Source organism: Brassica napus, chromosome A3 (assembly GCF_020379485.1).
Source record: "Brassica napus cultivar Da-Ae chromosome A3, Da-Ae, whole genome shotgun sequence".
Classification (NCBI taxonomy): domain Eukaryota; kingdom Viridiplantae; phylum Streptophyta; class Magnoliopsida; order Brassicales; family Brassicaceae; genus Brassica; species Brassica napus.
In genome coordinates, this window is record NC_063436.1 from 10,687,782 (window position 1) to 10,705,267 (window position 17,486).

The 17,486-nt window shown below is 34.0% G+C and overlaps 4 protein-coding genes across 5 annotated transcripts; 3 read left to right on the forward strand and 1 right to left on the reverse strand.

Annotated features, from left to right (window-relative positions):
• Nucleotides 1-351: 351 nt before the first annotated feature.
• On the forward strand, nucleotides 352-2,934 carry LOC125606859 (transcription factor PIF4-like). The gene is made up of 7 exons (XM_048775798.1): nucleotides 352-610; nucleotides 886-959; nucleotides 1,037-1,658; nucleotides 1,744-1,827; nucleotides 2,027-2,092; nucleotides 2,179-2,496; nucleotides 2,602-2,934. Exons 2-7 carry the CDS (start codon nucleotides 895-897, stop codon nucleotides 2,686-2,688), a joined length of 1,242 nt encoding a protein of 413 aa, XP_048631755.1. The 5' UTR covers nucleotides 352-610; nucleotides 886-894; the 3' UTR covers nucleotides 2,689-2,934.
• Nucleotides 2,935-6,748: 3,814 nt separating this feature from the next.
• Nucleotides 6,749-9,725, forward strand: LOC125606860 (polyamine oxidase 2-like). Its single transcript, XM_048775799.1, has 8 exons — nucleotides 6,749-7,123; nucleotides 7,223-7,323; nucleotides 7,443-7,531; nucleotides 7,603-7,716; nucleotides 7,802-7,889; nucleotides 7,963-8,151; nucleotides 8,224-8,321; nucleotides 8,894-9,725. The coding sequence occupies exons 1-8, from the start codon at nucleotides 7,081-7,083 to the stop codon at nucleotides 9,612-9,614; spliced, it is 1,443 nt and encodes a 480-aa protein (XP_048631756.1). The 5' UTR covers nucleotides 6,749-7,080; the 3' UTR covers nucleotides 9,615-9,725.
• A 1,851-nt stretch (nucleotides 9,726-11,576) lies between these two features.
• On the forward strand, nucleotides 11,577-12,637 carry LOC125606861 (50S ribosomal protein L3-1, chloroplastic). Its single transcript, XM_048775800.1, has one exon. The coding sequence runs from the start codon at nucleotides 11,680-11,682 to the stop codon at nucleotides 12,478-12,480; it is 801 nt and encodes a 266-aa protein (XP_048631757.1). The 5' UTR covers nucleotides 11,577-11,679; the 3' UTR covers nucleotides 12,481-12,637.
• A 1,564-nt stretch (nucleotides 12,638-14,201) lies between these two features.
• Nucleotides 14,202-17,462, reverse strand: LOC125574858 (protein NPG1-like). Of its 2 annotated transcripts, none has more exons than XM_048775801.1 (6): nucleotides 17,281-17,462; nucleotides 16,556-16,795; nucleotides 16,221-16,479; nucleotides 14,942-16,152; nucleotides 14,717-14,864; nucleotides 14,202-14,628 (listed from the first exon to the last, which is right to left on the reverse strand). In XM_048775801.1, exons 2-6 carry the CDS (start codon nucleotides 16,727-16,729, stop codon nucleotides 14,300-14,302), a joined length of 2,121 nt encoding a protein of 706 aa, XP_048631758.1. In that variant the 5' UTR covers nucleotides 16,730-16,795; nucleotides 17,281-17,462; the 3' UTR covers nucleotides 14,202-14,299. The 2 variants fall into 2 exon arrangements, with proteins under 2 accessions (XP_048631758.1, XP_048631759.1); XM_048775802.1 differs by having other exon boundaries at nucleotides 16,556-16,803; nucleotides 17,281-17,410.
• Nucleotides 17,463-17,486: the final 24 nt, after the last annotated feature.

A 17,486-nucleotide genomic window follows, 5' to 3' on the forward strand; every position in this document is an offset into this window, starting at 1 on the left:
CTTGGCTCTGGAAAGATGTCATACCTTTGCCGGCTTTGTGTAAGAACTGATGCAAATCGAATTTTAATCTAATAGATGACTTAAAAAAAAAAAAAGAAAGAAGCCATGTATACGACTTGTGATTTGACAAAAACACCCTCAAATCATTGTTTGCAGAGTTTGCTTTAGATAAGGTACAGATCAGAAACCACCTCTAGAAATTTAGCAATAGATCTCATCCCTAAAGAAGAAGATCTCCACCGGTTGGTCCCATTGATTCCAACATAATGTCCCAGAACTTGCCACGTGGCGTTTGGTCTGAAAGGTTGCTGTACTGTTGTGCTTACAGAATCATTATCTCCCTTGCTGTAATATCTCTCCTCTTTATGCTTCTGTCACTTTCTGTCTGTACCAAAAGAAGTAAAGAACCTTACCCATCTCTCTCTCCTCTGTTTCTTTCATGAGCTTCTTAAGAAACTTCTGGCCTATGGGTTTATGTAGAGACTAGAGAGCAAGTGAGAGGAAAGAGAAGGTTTTGTACCTTTTGGGCGTGGAACTTTAACTTCCACAAGTCAGGTTTAGATCTTCTACTTCTTCAGCTTCTGATTCGTCCAGAAGCTTTCCAAATCTGGTCAGTATTCTTATACGGTCTTTTGGTTTTAAGAGATGTTACTATATTTGGAATAAAATTAATAAAACGAACTCATGTTCCTGCTTTTAATTTAATTATTTATAACTCTTTTTATATGATTAGTGTAACAAAATTATTGGAGTTGGGATTATAAAATTGTACTTTATGCTCCTTTGTTTCTCTTCTTAATTAATCATACGATATGATTAGCTCTGTTCACTTATAATACTTTATAATATTGGAGGTTGATAAATAAATTATTTCCATGTCTCCAGAGATCTGACATGGAACACCAAGGTTGGAGTTTTGAGGAGAATTACAATCTGTTCAATAATAGAAGATTTATAAGGTAATATAATGTTTAAGCTAATTTATTCATTAATTAAAAAGGACTATACAATAGTCCCTGAGTGTGTATATGTGTAGGCCACAAGATGAACTAGTAGAGTTGTTATGGCGAGATGGGCAAGTGGTTCAGCAGAGCCAAACTCATAGAGATCAAACTCAAGCTCAAGTTCAAGCTCAGAAACCGGATCAAGAAACCCTAAGATCCAACACTTTTCTTGAAGACCAAGAAACCGTCTCTTGGATCCAATACCCTCTAGATGAAGATCCATTTGAATCCGAAGACTTCACCTCACCTTTCTTCTCAACTATAGATCCCCTCCAGAGACCGGCTTCAGAGATGGTTAAGCACGAGGCCGGTCCTGTCCCTCCTGATCAAGTCATGCCTCCTCCTAAGTTTAGGCTAACGGATTCATCATCAGGAGTCAGGGAACTAGGAAAAGAACAGTACTCGGTGATGACCGTTGGACCGAGCCACTGCGGGAGCAACCAATCTCAAACCGATCTCGATGTCTCATTGACTCATGATCCAAGTAAAACAATCGATGAGAGGCTCTACTCGAACGAAAATTCATCATCAGGTGGCTCCTCTGGCTGCAGCCTTGGCAAGAACAACAAAGAAATAGCTTGTGGAAGAAGCATCACAGCAGACCGTAAGAGAAAACATATAATGGACACTGATGAATCTGTGTCTCAGTCAGATGTATGCTTTATTTTTTAACTCATGATGATAAGTTCTTGAAACGTTTTCTTAGTCCATTTCTCATTGTTCTTGAAACGTTTTACAGGCTATCGGTAATAACAAGTCGAACCAACGATCAGGATCAACCCGAAGAAGTCGAGCAGCTGAAGTTCATAATCTTTCCGAAAGGGTATTTTTCTCAATTCGTCTAATTAATTTTTTTTCATCGTAAATGTATTTTTTGCTATTACCAAATTTAAACTAATAGCATTTCAATAAATTTCATTATTATTTATTATAAACTAAAACATCTATTTTATCGGAGGGTGTATAATGTATTCAGCCAAAGATAATATACTAAACTCTGTTTCTTTTGTTAATTAAATTAGAGGAGGAGAGATAGGATCAATGAGAGAATGAAGGCTTTGCAAGAACTAATACCTAACTGCATAAAAGTAAGTTATAAACTTGAATCTGATATGGGGACTAATTGATTAAGTTAAAAAGAAATTGGTGTCACTCGGGTTTGTTTTTCTTGTAGACTGATAAAGCTTCAATTTTGGAAGAAGCCATAGATTATTTGAAGTCACTTCAGTTACAGCTTCAAGTTATGTGGATGGGGAGTGGAATGGCTGGTGCTGCAGCGACTCCTATTATGTTCCCTGGGGTACAGCCTCCTCCACCGTTCATCCGTCAGCTGCAAAGCCCGGTACTGTTGCCACGATTTCCGGTTATGGACGGGTCTGCTATTCAGAACAATCCTGGTTTAGTTTGTCAAAACCCGGTACAAAACCAAGTTTTCCCCGATCGTTTTGGTAGATATGTTGGCCTATTCCCACGTATGCAGGGCACGTCTCAGGTAAGGCTCCTCATATGTTACGTAGTTAAGTACATATAAGAGCCTAGTGAAATGCCACAAACGACGTAGTTTATTTGACATGTTGTGGTTTGATATTAAACGTAGCCGATGGAGATGATGACATTTGGTTCTCCGGCGGGACAGGAAAGTCAACGTACTTCTGCGCCGAAGACCACCGACGGACCTCGTTAGGGCCACTAAGCGCCTGTGCCATTTTTTCTTTCTTTTGTGGTTTGTTTGGTTGTTGGGGCATTCTTCGTTATTTATATAATCTTTTGAACATAGTTTAAACGTTATTTTCTGTATATGCGAGTTTATGTATGTTAACCTTAATGTCAAATGACATGAGCTTTTCATAATCGTCCAGAACCATAAAATGTAAAATACATGTTTGGTATGTGGTTCATATTTCACTAATAAAATTATGCATTAGTCTCAGTAGTTGAAAATATTTTCGAAAAATGAATTGTTTTCTTGATAAAAAGGCCAGAAAACCCATGCTGTTTTCCATTAATTTTGTTCTATATATGTTCTCCTAAGAGAAACAAAAACATTATCTAGCTCTAAGAAGTACATATAAATAGAGATGTGGCCGGAGTTTGATACATTATTGATCTTTTAGGATGTTATATTATTGTGTTGCCGATTGTTTAAATACATATAAATATAGAGATGAAAAGGCAAGCAAGCTACATGTGAAGGAGCAGATTTCAGTGAAAGTCATCTGTCATTTGTCACACATCGACAATTTCAGTTGTTAGTCATGTGCTCCACTGGACAACAATCCATTTTAGCAATAATTGAGTAAAATATCTTAGACAATTCTCTGTGCAAAGTTCATTGTTTAACATATCTCAGTTTTTAAATAGTCGACCTAAGTGAGAAAAACAATCGACGTTACAACAGCTAAATCGAAATTAAAAACAAAGAAATAAAATGAAATCTCAAAGGTTAGATTCACACACTCAACTATGCATAAACATAAAGCCAGTTCTCAAACCAAAAAAAACTATGCATAAACATACTTATATTAAAACCAGAAATAAATTTTCTTTTTGATTATCATCTTTTTTCCCTTCTCGTTTTTTTCTCTTTTCTCCTGAAGCCCTCTACTACTTCTACGAGTTTATCCAAGATGAATATTTCTTAGTTGCTAATCCGATTAATAGATCCGTCACACAAATAAAAATATGATATCCCAACGACAATAAGAGAAAAACTTGTGGACTATCATCAACTGCTTATATTCCTCTTTACTATCAACATTCAGGTTTTGAATGTTGTTTTAGCATATCATGTATATAGTTTGATTATGTTTTAGTGATTGCTTAACTCGTTTTTTTTTTGTGTCCCATCCAATTGCATCTATTCTAATAGTAAGAACAAACTACTATTTTTAATTTTGTTTTCGAAATAATATATAATAAATTTGAACACATCCAGATAACGACGGTATAAGTTAAACTTACTGTAAATTTGTTGACGTTTATGAATAAAGAAAATGGTCTATTTAACAAATATGAGGTTATAATGTACAAATGAAATGATTGAGTATTTCGCTAACTATAGTGCAAAATTTGTATTGGAGAACTCAACTTTTCCCATCAGTTTTGTATATGACTTTCATTAGTTTAAACCCGGGTTTAAACCATTTAAAATGGTTCCATCTCGTGGATTAGTACGACACATTAACTTAAGATATTTTCTCACAGTCTGAATAACGTTTGAGAGAATACAAAAATCACATACTAGTGAATATGGGAAATTGTTTTGTATTATCATGTTTGTCAGTTTTTTGCGGAGGACAAAAAATTACATCGAGCATATTATTGTAAATGTTTCATCTTCAGTTGTAACCAAACTCATAGCTACCAATATCATATAGAGTCATGCGTAAACGTCTAGAAATTAAAGTGTCCATTTTTATTTAAGTTTTATTTGGCAGATTTTTAAGAATTATACGCATGTTGATATTGACCAGCATATATTTTAGATCTCTTCAAATTTAGTCAGATACCTGATATATTTATAGACTTATTAGATCTATGTCTAACTGCGATCTCTTTACTTTTTAACTAGATTTGAACCCGCACCTTTGTGCGTATATATTTTTGTTTTTAAAATAACATTTAAAATATAAAAATATATATTTAATATAATTTTTTATGTATATAATACTATTTTGAAAATTTTATATTTATTACAAAAAAATTTTTGATGAAATTGTACATATCATAAAATAATATAGTATTTTTTAAATGCAACATTATATTAATAGTTTTAATTTTAAACACTAGTTTTATATGAATTAATACATATTTTATTAAAAATATTTGTCTAGAAATTTTTATTTACAAAATGTTTGTATGTGACTAAATCAAATGACTTATTATTATAAAAATATTATTTATTTAATATATTATTTTCTGTTTGGTGTTTTTGTACTACAAAAAAAAATGTTTCAACCAATAAAATATTATTTATTTTGTTGTATATAAGAAGTTAATATGATAATTTTAAAATTTTCACTTCATAATTAATTGCCTAATGTGAAATATAATTAATGATAATTTTAAAATTTTTGTTTCATTTTTTAATTTTCGTTTCATAAACAATAAAATGATAATTGCCTAATGTGAAATATATTTGTTTTTTTAACAGGAATGTTATTGTGTATATGGATTTTTTTTTTGTTAAGAAAATATCATATATAAGTAAATTTAAGATGTTTAGTCAAATTTTTAATGAATGATCTAACATAGATTTTTGTATGGTAGATTAAAAATAAGATCCTAAATTAATAGATTAGATACTGTCCACAAAATTATTAACAAACACTTCGAATTAAGATTGCATGAATCAATTCGTTCGATGACAAAAAAAAAAAAAATCAATTCGTTCATCTCAACCTCTATGTGTTCGTGCTCATTATGTTCATTACGCTCAAAATACCAACATACACATATCATTATGTTTTTCGTCTCTCCCTTTATTTGTGTACCCATTGATGTATATGCTCTATGTTATTGTGCATGTGTTTATTTTTTTTTTGTCATATTTATTCATTTCAACGATCTCTTTTATGTGTAAGAGAAAGTAAACAAAATATAGAATATACAACATCTTTCACCCAAAAATCATATTCAATATATAATATAAAATTCAGATATCTAAAATATATGCCTTAACAACATAAATCTTGAAATGGTGAATTCAAAAATACTATAATACCAGAATGATAAAACTAAATTACTTCAATATCTGACTAAAATATGTAAAGATATCTATGTGACGTTTCTTTAGTTATCTATTATATAAATAATTATCTCAGTAGTTAATTTAATGTACATTTTGTGAATTATTTAATACCCAAAATTAACTAAAATACTATTGTTTAAACTTGTCAAGTTTGTGAACTAAAGTATGTACTTTTGAAACACAAACAAATATAGGGGTAACTGAAACTCAATGTAGAACCGAACCCGAAGTTAAAACATGTTTAACTAGGTTTGCGATGTGCAAATATCCAAACCGATTCCAAAAAAATCCACACCAAACTTTAATAATATCCAAATGAGGTCAATTTCATACCTCTAAAGAACCAAAATACGATTGGACACCTGAAAGTTCATATATGTCTCAAACTATAGAAGATTATAGCATATCCTCTATAGTGACAATAATATATTATTATTGAGAATATTGGAGAAAAACTTGACAAGAGATTATTATCAAAGCGTTAGAAATACCGTCAGAAATAAATCTTATAAGACGGCGGCTTTAGTGTGATCCATTCAGACATGAATCATCATAAGACATGTAAATTTTCAGATGTAATATTTTTATAATTTGTAATAGCATAATTAAGTAGTATAAAAAACAATGATATATATCATTATTTAACAATGATATATATATCATTATTTACTACAATCTTAATTATGATGACTAATTATAATAGCAGTTAAATGGTTCAAACTTAAAAATATTAAATTATTTCTTTCTAATAATTTGCAATAAATATAATATATATACTATTTAGGCTCCAACAAATCTAATGTATATATGCATATTACCTTTTTTTTATAGATAACAGTAAGGTTTTGTCTCAAAGTAATCAGTAAATTAAGTAGCAAAAACTTCATTAAAATGTTTAATTAACAATATACATATTCATAACTCATAAGTATTAATTTTTTATTGCTAACAATTAAATAAAACCAAAAGTTTTTATTATATAAAGAACCTAACCTACTTTACCCGAGTTCAGGACTGGAAGGCGAGAAAACCTAGGACTCTTGTCTCTCTCTAGAAATCTGTGTTTTTTTTCGTTCAAGTCTCTGTCTCTCTAGTGTCCATTGTTTCGCTTGAATTGCGCATACGATCATCGTTGATCATAAAAGAGAAGCCGCATGAATTTGTTTGGGAGGCTAATTTGTTCATCTTCAGTTTCGAGCCACTTCACGACTTGTCTTCTCATCTTCATCCTTCATTTTTCTCCCCAGCGTAGTAATAATAATAATAGTAATCGTAATTCTAATAATCTTGAGCTTAATCTTTTGATCAAAAATTGAAAAAAAAATCATGGAGTCGAGGAAAAACTCTGATCATCGTCAAATGCGTAGAGGTATTCTATTCTTTTAACCGATCACTCTCTTTCATTGTTGGTTGTAACCGTTGAGGTTTTTAAATAAAAAATTAAGTTTTCTTTTTTTGTTTTTTTCAGGTGGTGAGAGCATGAAGACAAGGTCACCGTCTGTGATAGTTGTCGGAAGTGGTTTTGCTGGAATCTCAGCTGCTCGCACTCTTCAAGATGCTTCCTTTCAGGTTTGTTTTTTTTTTTACAAAACCCATTCCAGTTTCACGTAGTTGTAAGATATACCCTATAAACTGATTTTGATCATCATCGTTTTCTTAATGGTTGTATGGTTTCTTTGTCTTTTTAGGTTACGGTGCTGGAGTCACGTGATAGGATTGGCGGACGAGTTCACACGGATTACTCATTTGGTTTTCCTGTTGATCTTGGTGCATCATGGTAATTCTCACAGGTCTTTGGTTTTTTCGTTGAGTTCTTGTTTACCTTTACTAACTCCGCAGCATACACAGGCTGCATGGAGTTTGCAAAGAGAATCCTCTTGCACCAGTAATCGGGAGACTAGGACTGCCCTTGTATCGTACCAGCGGTGACAACTCGGTCTTGTATGATCATGATCTTGAGAGGTCTGTTTGCATTTTTTTAATCTCTATTCACTTATATTTCTTTTTTAAAACTCAATGTGTGGTTAATTTCTTTTCGTTTATGCAGCTATGCTCTGTTTGATATGGATGGCAATCAAGTTCCTAAAGAGTTAGTAAGAGAGGTTGGGGTAACATTTAAGCAGATTTTGGAAGAGGTATGTGGTCTTTCTTTTCTCATATTCTGATTCTTGTGTCAGTCTTAGCTATATTTTTATTTTGAAAATGCAGGTCAAGAAAGTGAGGGATGAACAGGATGCAGACATGTCAATATCTCAGGCTTTCTCAATTGTGTTTTCAAAGAAACCTGAGTTGAGGTTAGAGGGGCTTGCACACAATGTGCTTCAATGGTACTTGTGCCGCATGGAAGGATGGTTTTCTGCCGATGCTGATACCATCTCTGTGCAGTGTTGGGACCAGGTTAGTTGCAATTATCTTCCTCTTGGAGTTTAAGTACACACTGAATCTTGAAACATCCCCAAACATGTGCAGGAGGAACTTCTTCCTGGTGGGCACGGTCTTATGGTTAGAGGGTATCGCCCTGTCATCAATACCTTGGCCAAAGGGCTTGATATTCGATTAAACCATAGGTAAACCTCAAACCTTTGCATATATATTGGTTATTCCTACAAAGTTAATGCCAAATAGAAAAAATTCTGGGTATAGTTTTCTTGCAATAGTCCGGGACAAAGTGATACTTGTGATATTATGGGTTGGAACACATTTTATTTGACTGGATGTTATATACTATTAGATAAGTTATTTTTATTGGCATTGGAAACACATTACATTATAATAGAGTAACGTTTTACAGTGCAATGAATCTTCCACTTATTTGATGGGATGATTAAAAGAATAAGAGGTTATCTATGGTTAAACTCTTCACAACTTATCAATGAATATAACCTGTTTGGTATGAATAGTTAATCAGTTTGGGTATGGAGACCAATGATTGACCCCAAGTTTTTTTAATGAGACTTAAAGCATGGTCTCATCTTCGTCTAGTCAAATAGTAACAATTTTGTTTCCAACAAGAATCGAACCGAGGACGACTTTAAGTCTTTTTCCAATTCAACTTTTACCACTATTCTATCACCAATTGGTTTCTTTGCATATTTCTTAAAGAGTTGTGGCATATACTTATGTTTCGTTTGCTTCTCAGGGTTACTAAGATCGTAAGGCAGTATAATGGAGTGAAAGTAACTACAGAAGACGGTAAAACATTTGTTGCGGATGCTGCAGTGATCGCTGTTCCTCTAGGTGTCTTAAAATCCGGAACAATAACATTCGAACCGAAGCTACCAGATTGGAAACAAGAAGCAATCAACCAACTCGGAGTAGGTATCATGAACAAGATCATACTTCATTTCGAGAAAGTCTTCTGGCCGCAAGTAGAGTTACTAGGAGTGGCTGCTGAAACCTCCTACGGTTGCAGCTACTTCTTGAACCTGCACAAGGCCACAGGTCATCCGGTTCTGGTTTACATGTCAGCTGGTCAACTCGCCAAAGACATTGAGAAGATGTCAGATGAAGCAGCTGCGAGTTTCGCCCTCATGCAACTCCAAAGAATCTTTCCCAATGCCATGGCTCCGGTGCAGTATCTTGTCTCGAGGTGGGGATCTGATGTGAACTCATTGGGATCTTATAGCTATGATGTTGTGGGAAAACCTCATGATCTCAGCGAGAGGCTTAGGGTTCCAGTGGATAACTTGTTCTTTGCTGGTGAAGCTACAAGCTCGAGTTTCGCTGGGTCAGTTCATGGCGCTTATTCGAGTGGAATGATGGCTGCTGAGGAATGCATGATGCGTGTGTTGGATCTGTTTCAGCTTGTGATGGGTGAAGAAGGACCTGCCTCTGTTCCCCTTCTTATATCTCGTCTCTAAACTCCACCATTGTCATTGCTATCTATTTCTATTGATTACTAGAAAAACATGGAAGTGATTGTATGGAAAACAATAATTACTCTAAATCCACCATTGTCATTACTTTTTTTCAAGTGTTTTATTCAATAATTTGATCATTATATCCTTGTGTCATATTTATGCGACAATCATCTTTGAGAATTCAAGTTTTTTCATTTAAATTGGAATAAATGAAGGAAATTTTGATAATATAATATTAATTTTAAAATATAAGTAAAAAATACTGCAAAATAAAAATTATTTATAACTTTACCCAAGTTGAAAATTGAAAAAAATAATAATTCACAAATACATCATTTTAATGTTTATAATTTTTAATCAAACACGAAAAAGCTTTTATTTCATTGACCAAATTATTTCAAATATAAAATTAGACAACCATTAAACATCATTAATATATATTTATTTTTGAACTATCATATAGTTCTAATAAAACTTTTATTTTGACATAAATATCATAAATTTATTTATTATCAATACTATTAAAAGGGAAGGAGTCTTCAAAAATCTACTTATAAAGTTGTTTGGACCTTTTTATTTAACTCATTATTTTTTGGTATTATCTTAAACTTAAACTAACAATATGTTACCATGTATTTCTCTAACAATAATTTATCCAATTCTTTTATTTATTCAAATATCACTCATACATCTTAATCATTACTATTACTTTATTTACCATTTTGACTTTTAATCATAAAAGCATTGAAACTAATGTTTTATATTATCACTTTTATCTTATAATATATGATTTAAAGCAAGAGAAGTTACACGACATATATGTGTACATTCTAACTTCATCTTTCCTTTATAATAACGTAATCATATCATATATAAATTTTCTACTAAAATCTCATATTATATACTAAACTTTCAACCGTCTATAGTTTGATAGATATTTTCATATTTAAAAATGAGTTTTCTAAAAATATTTCATCAACCATGTTTGTGTACAATAACATTAAAAATCTATATCAAAAGGTTGTTGGACCCGATATGGACGTAATGGATCCACATCTGTTCATGTATTTAGGATCCTAAGAAAATTTGAAATATCTAAAAAATCTGAAACACGAAAAATACTTGAAACTCCAAACAAATAGCCAAAAAAATTCAAATACCTAAAAATTCAAAATCTTATTCAAAATCTGTCACTGAACTGAAAATACCCAAAATTTTATCCAAATACCCAAAAAAAATTTTACTTTGAAATTTTACCTGAAATCAAAAACTATAATAATAAACCAAAAATCTAAAAAATATCCATAATGCTGGAAACATATTTGAAATATCCAAATATACCTAATAAACACAACATATTTATGATCGGGTCTAGGGTAGGACCCAGACTCAAACAAAGATATACGGGTCCAAAAAAACCCCAAATAGGTTATCTTCTCTGGACCTGAACTAAACCTATATTTCTGGGTCGGTTCGGTTTGTTTTTTTGATCCGGATATAATTCTCATGCGTAAAAGAAATTTACGTAAAAGTGTACATATAAAATATCAAATAAACTAATTCATAGATTATATAACTGTTAAAAATTATATTTTTGATATAATAAGACTTTGTATTATAAATAATCCAAAAAACCCGCGTTTGGAAAGCGCGGGTCAAAATCTAGTTCTCTATTAAATCCTTAAATTTTTTATCCATCATCTCTACATCTCACACTTTCAGATCGAACTTTATGATTTGGTGAAAAAAAAAACAAATGAATTTATTAATTAAGGTGTCGGTTGAATAAAATGAAAACTTTGATTATTAGTGAAACGATTACGTTTAAGGAGTAAAAACATTATAATGGTAAACTAATCGTGTATTTAAAACAAGAGCTTGATTAACAAAACTATGAAATTCAAGGGTCCGATGTTGCAAAAGGGAAATAAAAGAGCTGTGTAATGTAATTACTACTATATTTAGGGGTATAAAGATAAATTTTGAGGTTGGAGTGAAAGAAAAGAAGATAAGAAGAGTGTTTATCCTCTCTCAAGTCTCTTCTCTGTATAGCTCCGACATTCCAATGGCGATGACAATGGCGTCTCTTTCCTTCCCATCTTCACTCAACAAACCAACCTTATCCTCCTCACTCCTCACCCCATCGAAAGCCTCTTCCTTTCTCACCAAACCCAAACGAAAACCCCTCACAATCTCCATGTCCATGGAAGCCGGAATCGGCGTGATGGCCTCAAAGCTCGGCATGATGTCTTTCTTCGAGCCAGACGGCACCGTGGTCCCCGTCACCGTCGTCGGCTTCCGCGAAGGCAACATCGTGACCCAAGTCAAAACCTTGGCCACCGACGGGTACGACGCCGTCCAGGTCGGGTACCGCCGCGTCCGCGACAAGAAGCTGACGAAGCCCGAGACGGGCCATCTCGAGAAGGCCGGCGTGATCCCGCTGCGGCATCTCCAGGAGTTCAGGCTGACGAGCGTGGAAGGGTTCGAGCCGAACCAGAAGCTGGTGTTCGATGAGATTTTCAAGGAAGGTGATCTTGTTGACGTGGCGGGGACGACGATTGGGAAAGGGTTCCAGGGAGGGATTAAGAGGCATAACTTCAAGAGAGGGCAGATGACTCATGGTTCCAAGAGTCATCGTGCTTTGGGGTCGATTGGTGCTGGGACGACGCCTGGGAGGGTTTACAAAGGGAAGAAGATGCCTGGGAGGATGGGAGGGACGAGGACGAAGATTAGGAAGCTTAAGATTGTTAAGGTTGATAAGGAGTTGAATGTTGTGATGATTAAAGGTGCTTTGCCTGGTAAGCCTGGGAATCTTCTTCGTATTACTCCGGCAAAGATCGTTGGAGTTAATATTCCTAAGAACTAGTGGATAAGAGACTAGAGTCAACTCTTTTGTTATGTTGCATTTCTTTTGACTTCCTTCAGTTTGTGGATCTTGAGTTTAAAACCAAATTGTTTTTTGTTGACAACAGACAAGACTCACTCTTGTGTTATGTTATAAGCACTTCTTTTGAGTTCGTTCAGTTCGTGGATTCTGAGTTTAAAATCATACTGTTATGTTGACAACAAGATTCACTCCTGTGTTATGTTGTAATATGCATTTCTTGACTTTGGTCAGTTTGTGGATCTTGAGTTCAAAACCATATTGTTTTATGTTGACAAGAGACAAGACTCACTCTTGTGTTAACATTCCTAAGAACTAGTGGATAAAAGACAAGACTCACTCTTGTGTATGTTATATTGCATTCCTTTCACTTTGTTCAGTTTGCGGATTTTGAGTTAAGAACCATATTGCGTCAAGTTTACAAGAAACGAAGACTCACTCGAGTGTTAACATTCCCAAGAAATAGTAGACAAAAATCCCTCTTGTGTTTTGTGTATGCATTTCTTTTGACTTCGGTCAGTTTGTGTGGATCTTTAGTTTAAAACCATATTGTGTTCAGTAGGGATGAGACAAAGACATTTGTGTTATCATTACCAAAGAACTAATGGACAAGAGACAAGACTCAAATCCCCTATATATTATTTGAAAAGTATTACAACATTTTTTTGTAGCCACATGTCATCACAAGAATGATTCTTAGAATCCTTAGAGAAATAAGTTGGTCCATCTAAATATATAATAAGCTTTTTATTAAACCACAATAAATACATTATTAATGTGCTTCATTATTTCCTTAAAAAAGATTACGAAATTGCCTAATGTGGCTAAAGTATATATGACACTTAATAATTTTGAATAATAAAGATTTGATAAAAATAAGTGTGTATTATAATTATATTTGTTTAATTTTAAGCTATTAAAATAATTAAACAATCATAGTAACCATATAATAAAAATAAAAAAAAATTATTGATATATTATAATTTAATTTTTTAAAACGAGTATAAATTACTAAAACTGTTAAAAGTTTCACATTCAAATTTTATGATCTATCATTTAAAACTTTTGTTATGACATGATACAAATAATTAAAAAATAATATAAGTTGAAAGTCTCATTTAATAAGTATCAAAAATAAAAGATATATAAATATATGTACCATTTTAAATTAAATTATATCCCATATAAAAATACATAAAAATCTTAATTTTGAAATTTACTTTGAACATTTTTTTGATAAAAAATTTGAAAAAATATTGAGAACTTAATTTTTTAAAATATTATAAATTACTTAAACCATTAATTAATCTACAGTGAAAATTTTGTTATCACTAATTTAGACTTTTTACTATAACATATACAAATGATAAAAAAAATATGAGCAAAAAGCATCATCTAATAAATATTAATATTAAAATATACTATATATATGTTACTATCATTTAAATTTAATTATATATCATATCAAATAGAAAAAATATTTTTTCGATTTATAAAATTTATTTATATGTTCGCACCAATTTAATTATATAAGTAGTAGATAATAAATTTTTAATTATTCAATAGATATTTATTATTTCATAATATGTTATAAACATATAATATATAAAATAATTTTTATATATAATGTTCATCCCGCGCAAGGCGCGGGTCTTAGCCTAGTATTGTGTTATATTGTATGCATTTCTTTTGACTTTGTTCAGTTTGTGGATTAAAAGCCGTATTAGTTTGAAGACATTACAATATTAAAATTTTACATATTAAATAATGAAACAATAACAAATCTTTGTAAAAAAATGGTTTAAAGAATGGTTGAGAAGCTTTCAATAGGATCAGATTCTTCAAGCATGGAAGCAGCTTGGAAGCAATCAGTGGCATCAGCTATACGTCCATCATGCTTATGAACCATTCCTAAGTAATACCAAGCTTTTCGGTTTGTCGGATCAATCCTCAATGCATCAGACAACAAGCTTCTCGCCACAGGAAGTGTTGGCTGATATTCTTTCCCTCTTTCACACAACAATGCTCCAACCGCTACTTTGCAAGGAACCGATGATTCGTCTAGTAATAAACCGTCCAAGAAAGCTGCTAATGCTGGTTTAAACTCCTTTCGTCCTTCCCACATTCGACCTGATCATACCAAAGATTCAAACCAAACATGAGAAAACTAAGAAATGGACTTTAAAGAGGTTTACTTAGTTCTTATTCTTGTTCTTGCCTTCTGTGTGCAGCATTGAAGCAGAGTATTGCTTCAGCTCGCCGGCTTTCTTCAGACAGACTTCTACATCGTTCCAATGCGAAAGACTTGAGTAAAGATAAGCTAAGCCATGCCACACTTCAAACTCATTCACTTTGTCTTCCTCCATCTGTTGTGTAAAAGGATTAAGAATAAAGTTTATGATGATATCATCAACAGAATAGGACATAACAGAGATTTTGTAACCTGTGAAATAGTTCTGAGAGGTCCAAAAGATTTCCTCTGAGCTTGAACCAACGCTAGAAGGTAACGGTAAGTCTCAACAGCTTCTGTCGGATTAGACTGAGAGATCTTCAGCTTTGCCTTAAGTCTCAACAAAGGTCCTTGATCCCACTTTGCAGTTTCATCCAAAGCAGCATCAGTCACAACCTCAGCTTCCGAAAACCGTTGCTGAGCAGACAAGACAAGCGCCAGAAACCTCCACCCTTTCAACACCGACCCTCCAGTTGCATCAATAAACTCTTTAGCATAACGTGACGCAGCTTTTAAGTTCCTTTGCTCAGCGTACTGAACACCTAACTCAAATATCAAGTCAGGATTGTTATGCTCAAAAGCTATAGCTCCATCTAATGCCTTTAATGACTCAGACTGAAGCCTAGATCTTTCGAAATCCGACGTGGGGACTTTGGCTTGCTTCCCTAAACAAAGTCCCAACATCCTCAAACCAACTCCCTTCAAATGCTCATCCATCCCTTGAGCATTCTTTACACCCCTCTCCGCGTAGCCCGCGCCTTCCGCAGCTAAAGAAGGCTCCTCGCTGCAAAGCTTAGCAGCTAGCAAAAGCGCCACGAGGTCATCAGGCTGCTCGTGCTTATGCAGAGACTTTCTAAGAAGGTTAACCGCCGCACTGGTTTGACCAGCTGCGCTATAACAAAGAGCTAAACTGTTCCAACGCTCAACGCGGGTGAACACACCAGGCATCACTTCTTCAAGCTGCTTGGCGACCACCGAGGTCTGACTACATAGAGATAACGCAAAGGTAATGTGTTCGATCACAGACGGATCCCATTTCGCTTTCCCGGAGTTGAACTTCTTGATGAGAATCATCAGAAGGAGAATGGCTTCTTCCAAGTTGTTTCTAGGTGTGTACGAGCCTTCCACCTGAGAAGCTAAGCTCGGTGGACTCGCTTCTACTCCAGAATGTAGAAGAAAGACTGCGAAGTCTTTTTGTATCCTTGCACAAGAGTCGTTATCGAGGTTCCATTGGCTTAAAAGCGCACGTCTATAAGCAGATATAGCTTCTTGGTAATCACCAGAGTCTTTAAATAGAGCTGGAAGTAACTCCACGGCGTGGCTAACGGTTTCTTGAAGTCTTGTGTCGACTTGAGCATCAGATATCCCTTGCTGGAAGATTTTTTCGACGGAATCAAGAACGCTTTTGCACTCTCTTGCAGCCTCTGCAGATTAGAAAAAATAAACAGTAAGGAAAGATTTACAAAATGTTATCAAGACCAAGAGGACCTACCGGTTGTTCTCCCAAGCTTTTGAAGTGATTTAGCTTTTAGGTAGATAGCTTCAAGCACTAAGCTAGCAGCATGCTGTGGAGCTGGTTGCTGTTGAGGTTCACGAGGACGGTTTTTCTTAGTAACTGGCTTCTCAGGGGGAGGAGCAGAAGCCTGTAACCTCTGGATCTCTGCTTGAAGATCAATACCTTCAAAGAGACGAAGAGCGCCTTCTAGATTGCCTCTTTGGTACTCTAGTCTTCCAAGGAGAGCTCTTGCTTCCTGTAACCATAAAAAAAAATGAGAGGGACCAAATCTTTTCTTCTAAGAGTTTGGAAGATTACAAACAAAACAAAACCTCGGAGTTGAGTGATAAGCCTTCTCTCAAAGAGGACTCAGCTTCTTGGATGTTTCCTTCATCAAGCTTTGCTTCAACTTCAGTTGTTGTCATGAAGAGCCCATTTGCACAAAGCTGACGTGTAATCTCATCTTCTCTGTTCTCACTAAGCTCTTTGGATTGATTCTCGAGCATTGTTCAACCTTTTTTATAGAATAAAACCGAATCAAATGTCTCTATCCAATCCACCGTAGCTAGCAACTGCATCACTTGAAACAATAAACAGCTCATTCCACAGGAATCAAACCGAAACAAATCTAAAACTATCATTGAGTTGAGTTAACGCAGTTTCCTTTGCTCTCACTCAGAATCAAACATTGTAAAGAGGAGAAGAACATATGATCTAAAGGTGCACATGAAAGGACCCACCGAAACAGAACCTTCAAAGACAAAAAAAAGGTCTTCACCTTTGTCATCTTTCAGACCTTTTGTTCTGTTTTGTTTCACTTTAGGAATCATTACCTTAAATACAATTCAAAACTACATTCTCTTTGATCTGTTGTTCTTCACAACAGCAAGACATATAATATAAATTCTGATTAAATGAAGTTTTAAAATTCTTGTGTTAAATCAAAAGATCAATGTTGATTCAAGAGACTAAACCGATGATGAAATATCTCAGATCATGTCATTTTCGATCAGAGTACAAAGCCAATTTCGATGTAATGAAAAAATATATACAGTACCTAGGATCATCCGCTTCATATTCCAGGGAAGCCGATTGAATCAATGGTGCACTCGCGGCGAGAAATCGGATCTGAGCACCGGGGGAAAAAAAGTCAAAATGTGAATATGTTTTGACGAATGAGAGAGAAACAACAAAAAGAGAGGAGACTTTTTGATTATTTGTCTAATTATTTTTATAAGACTGTTTGTGTCTAAAAGCGAAAGG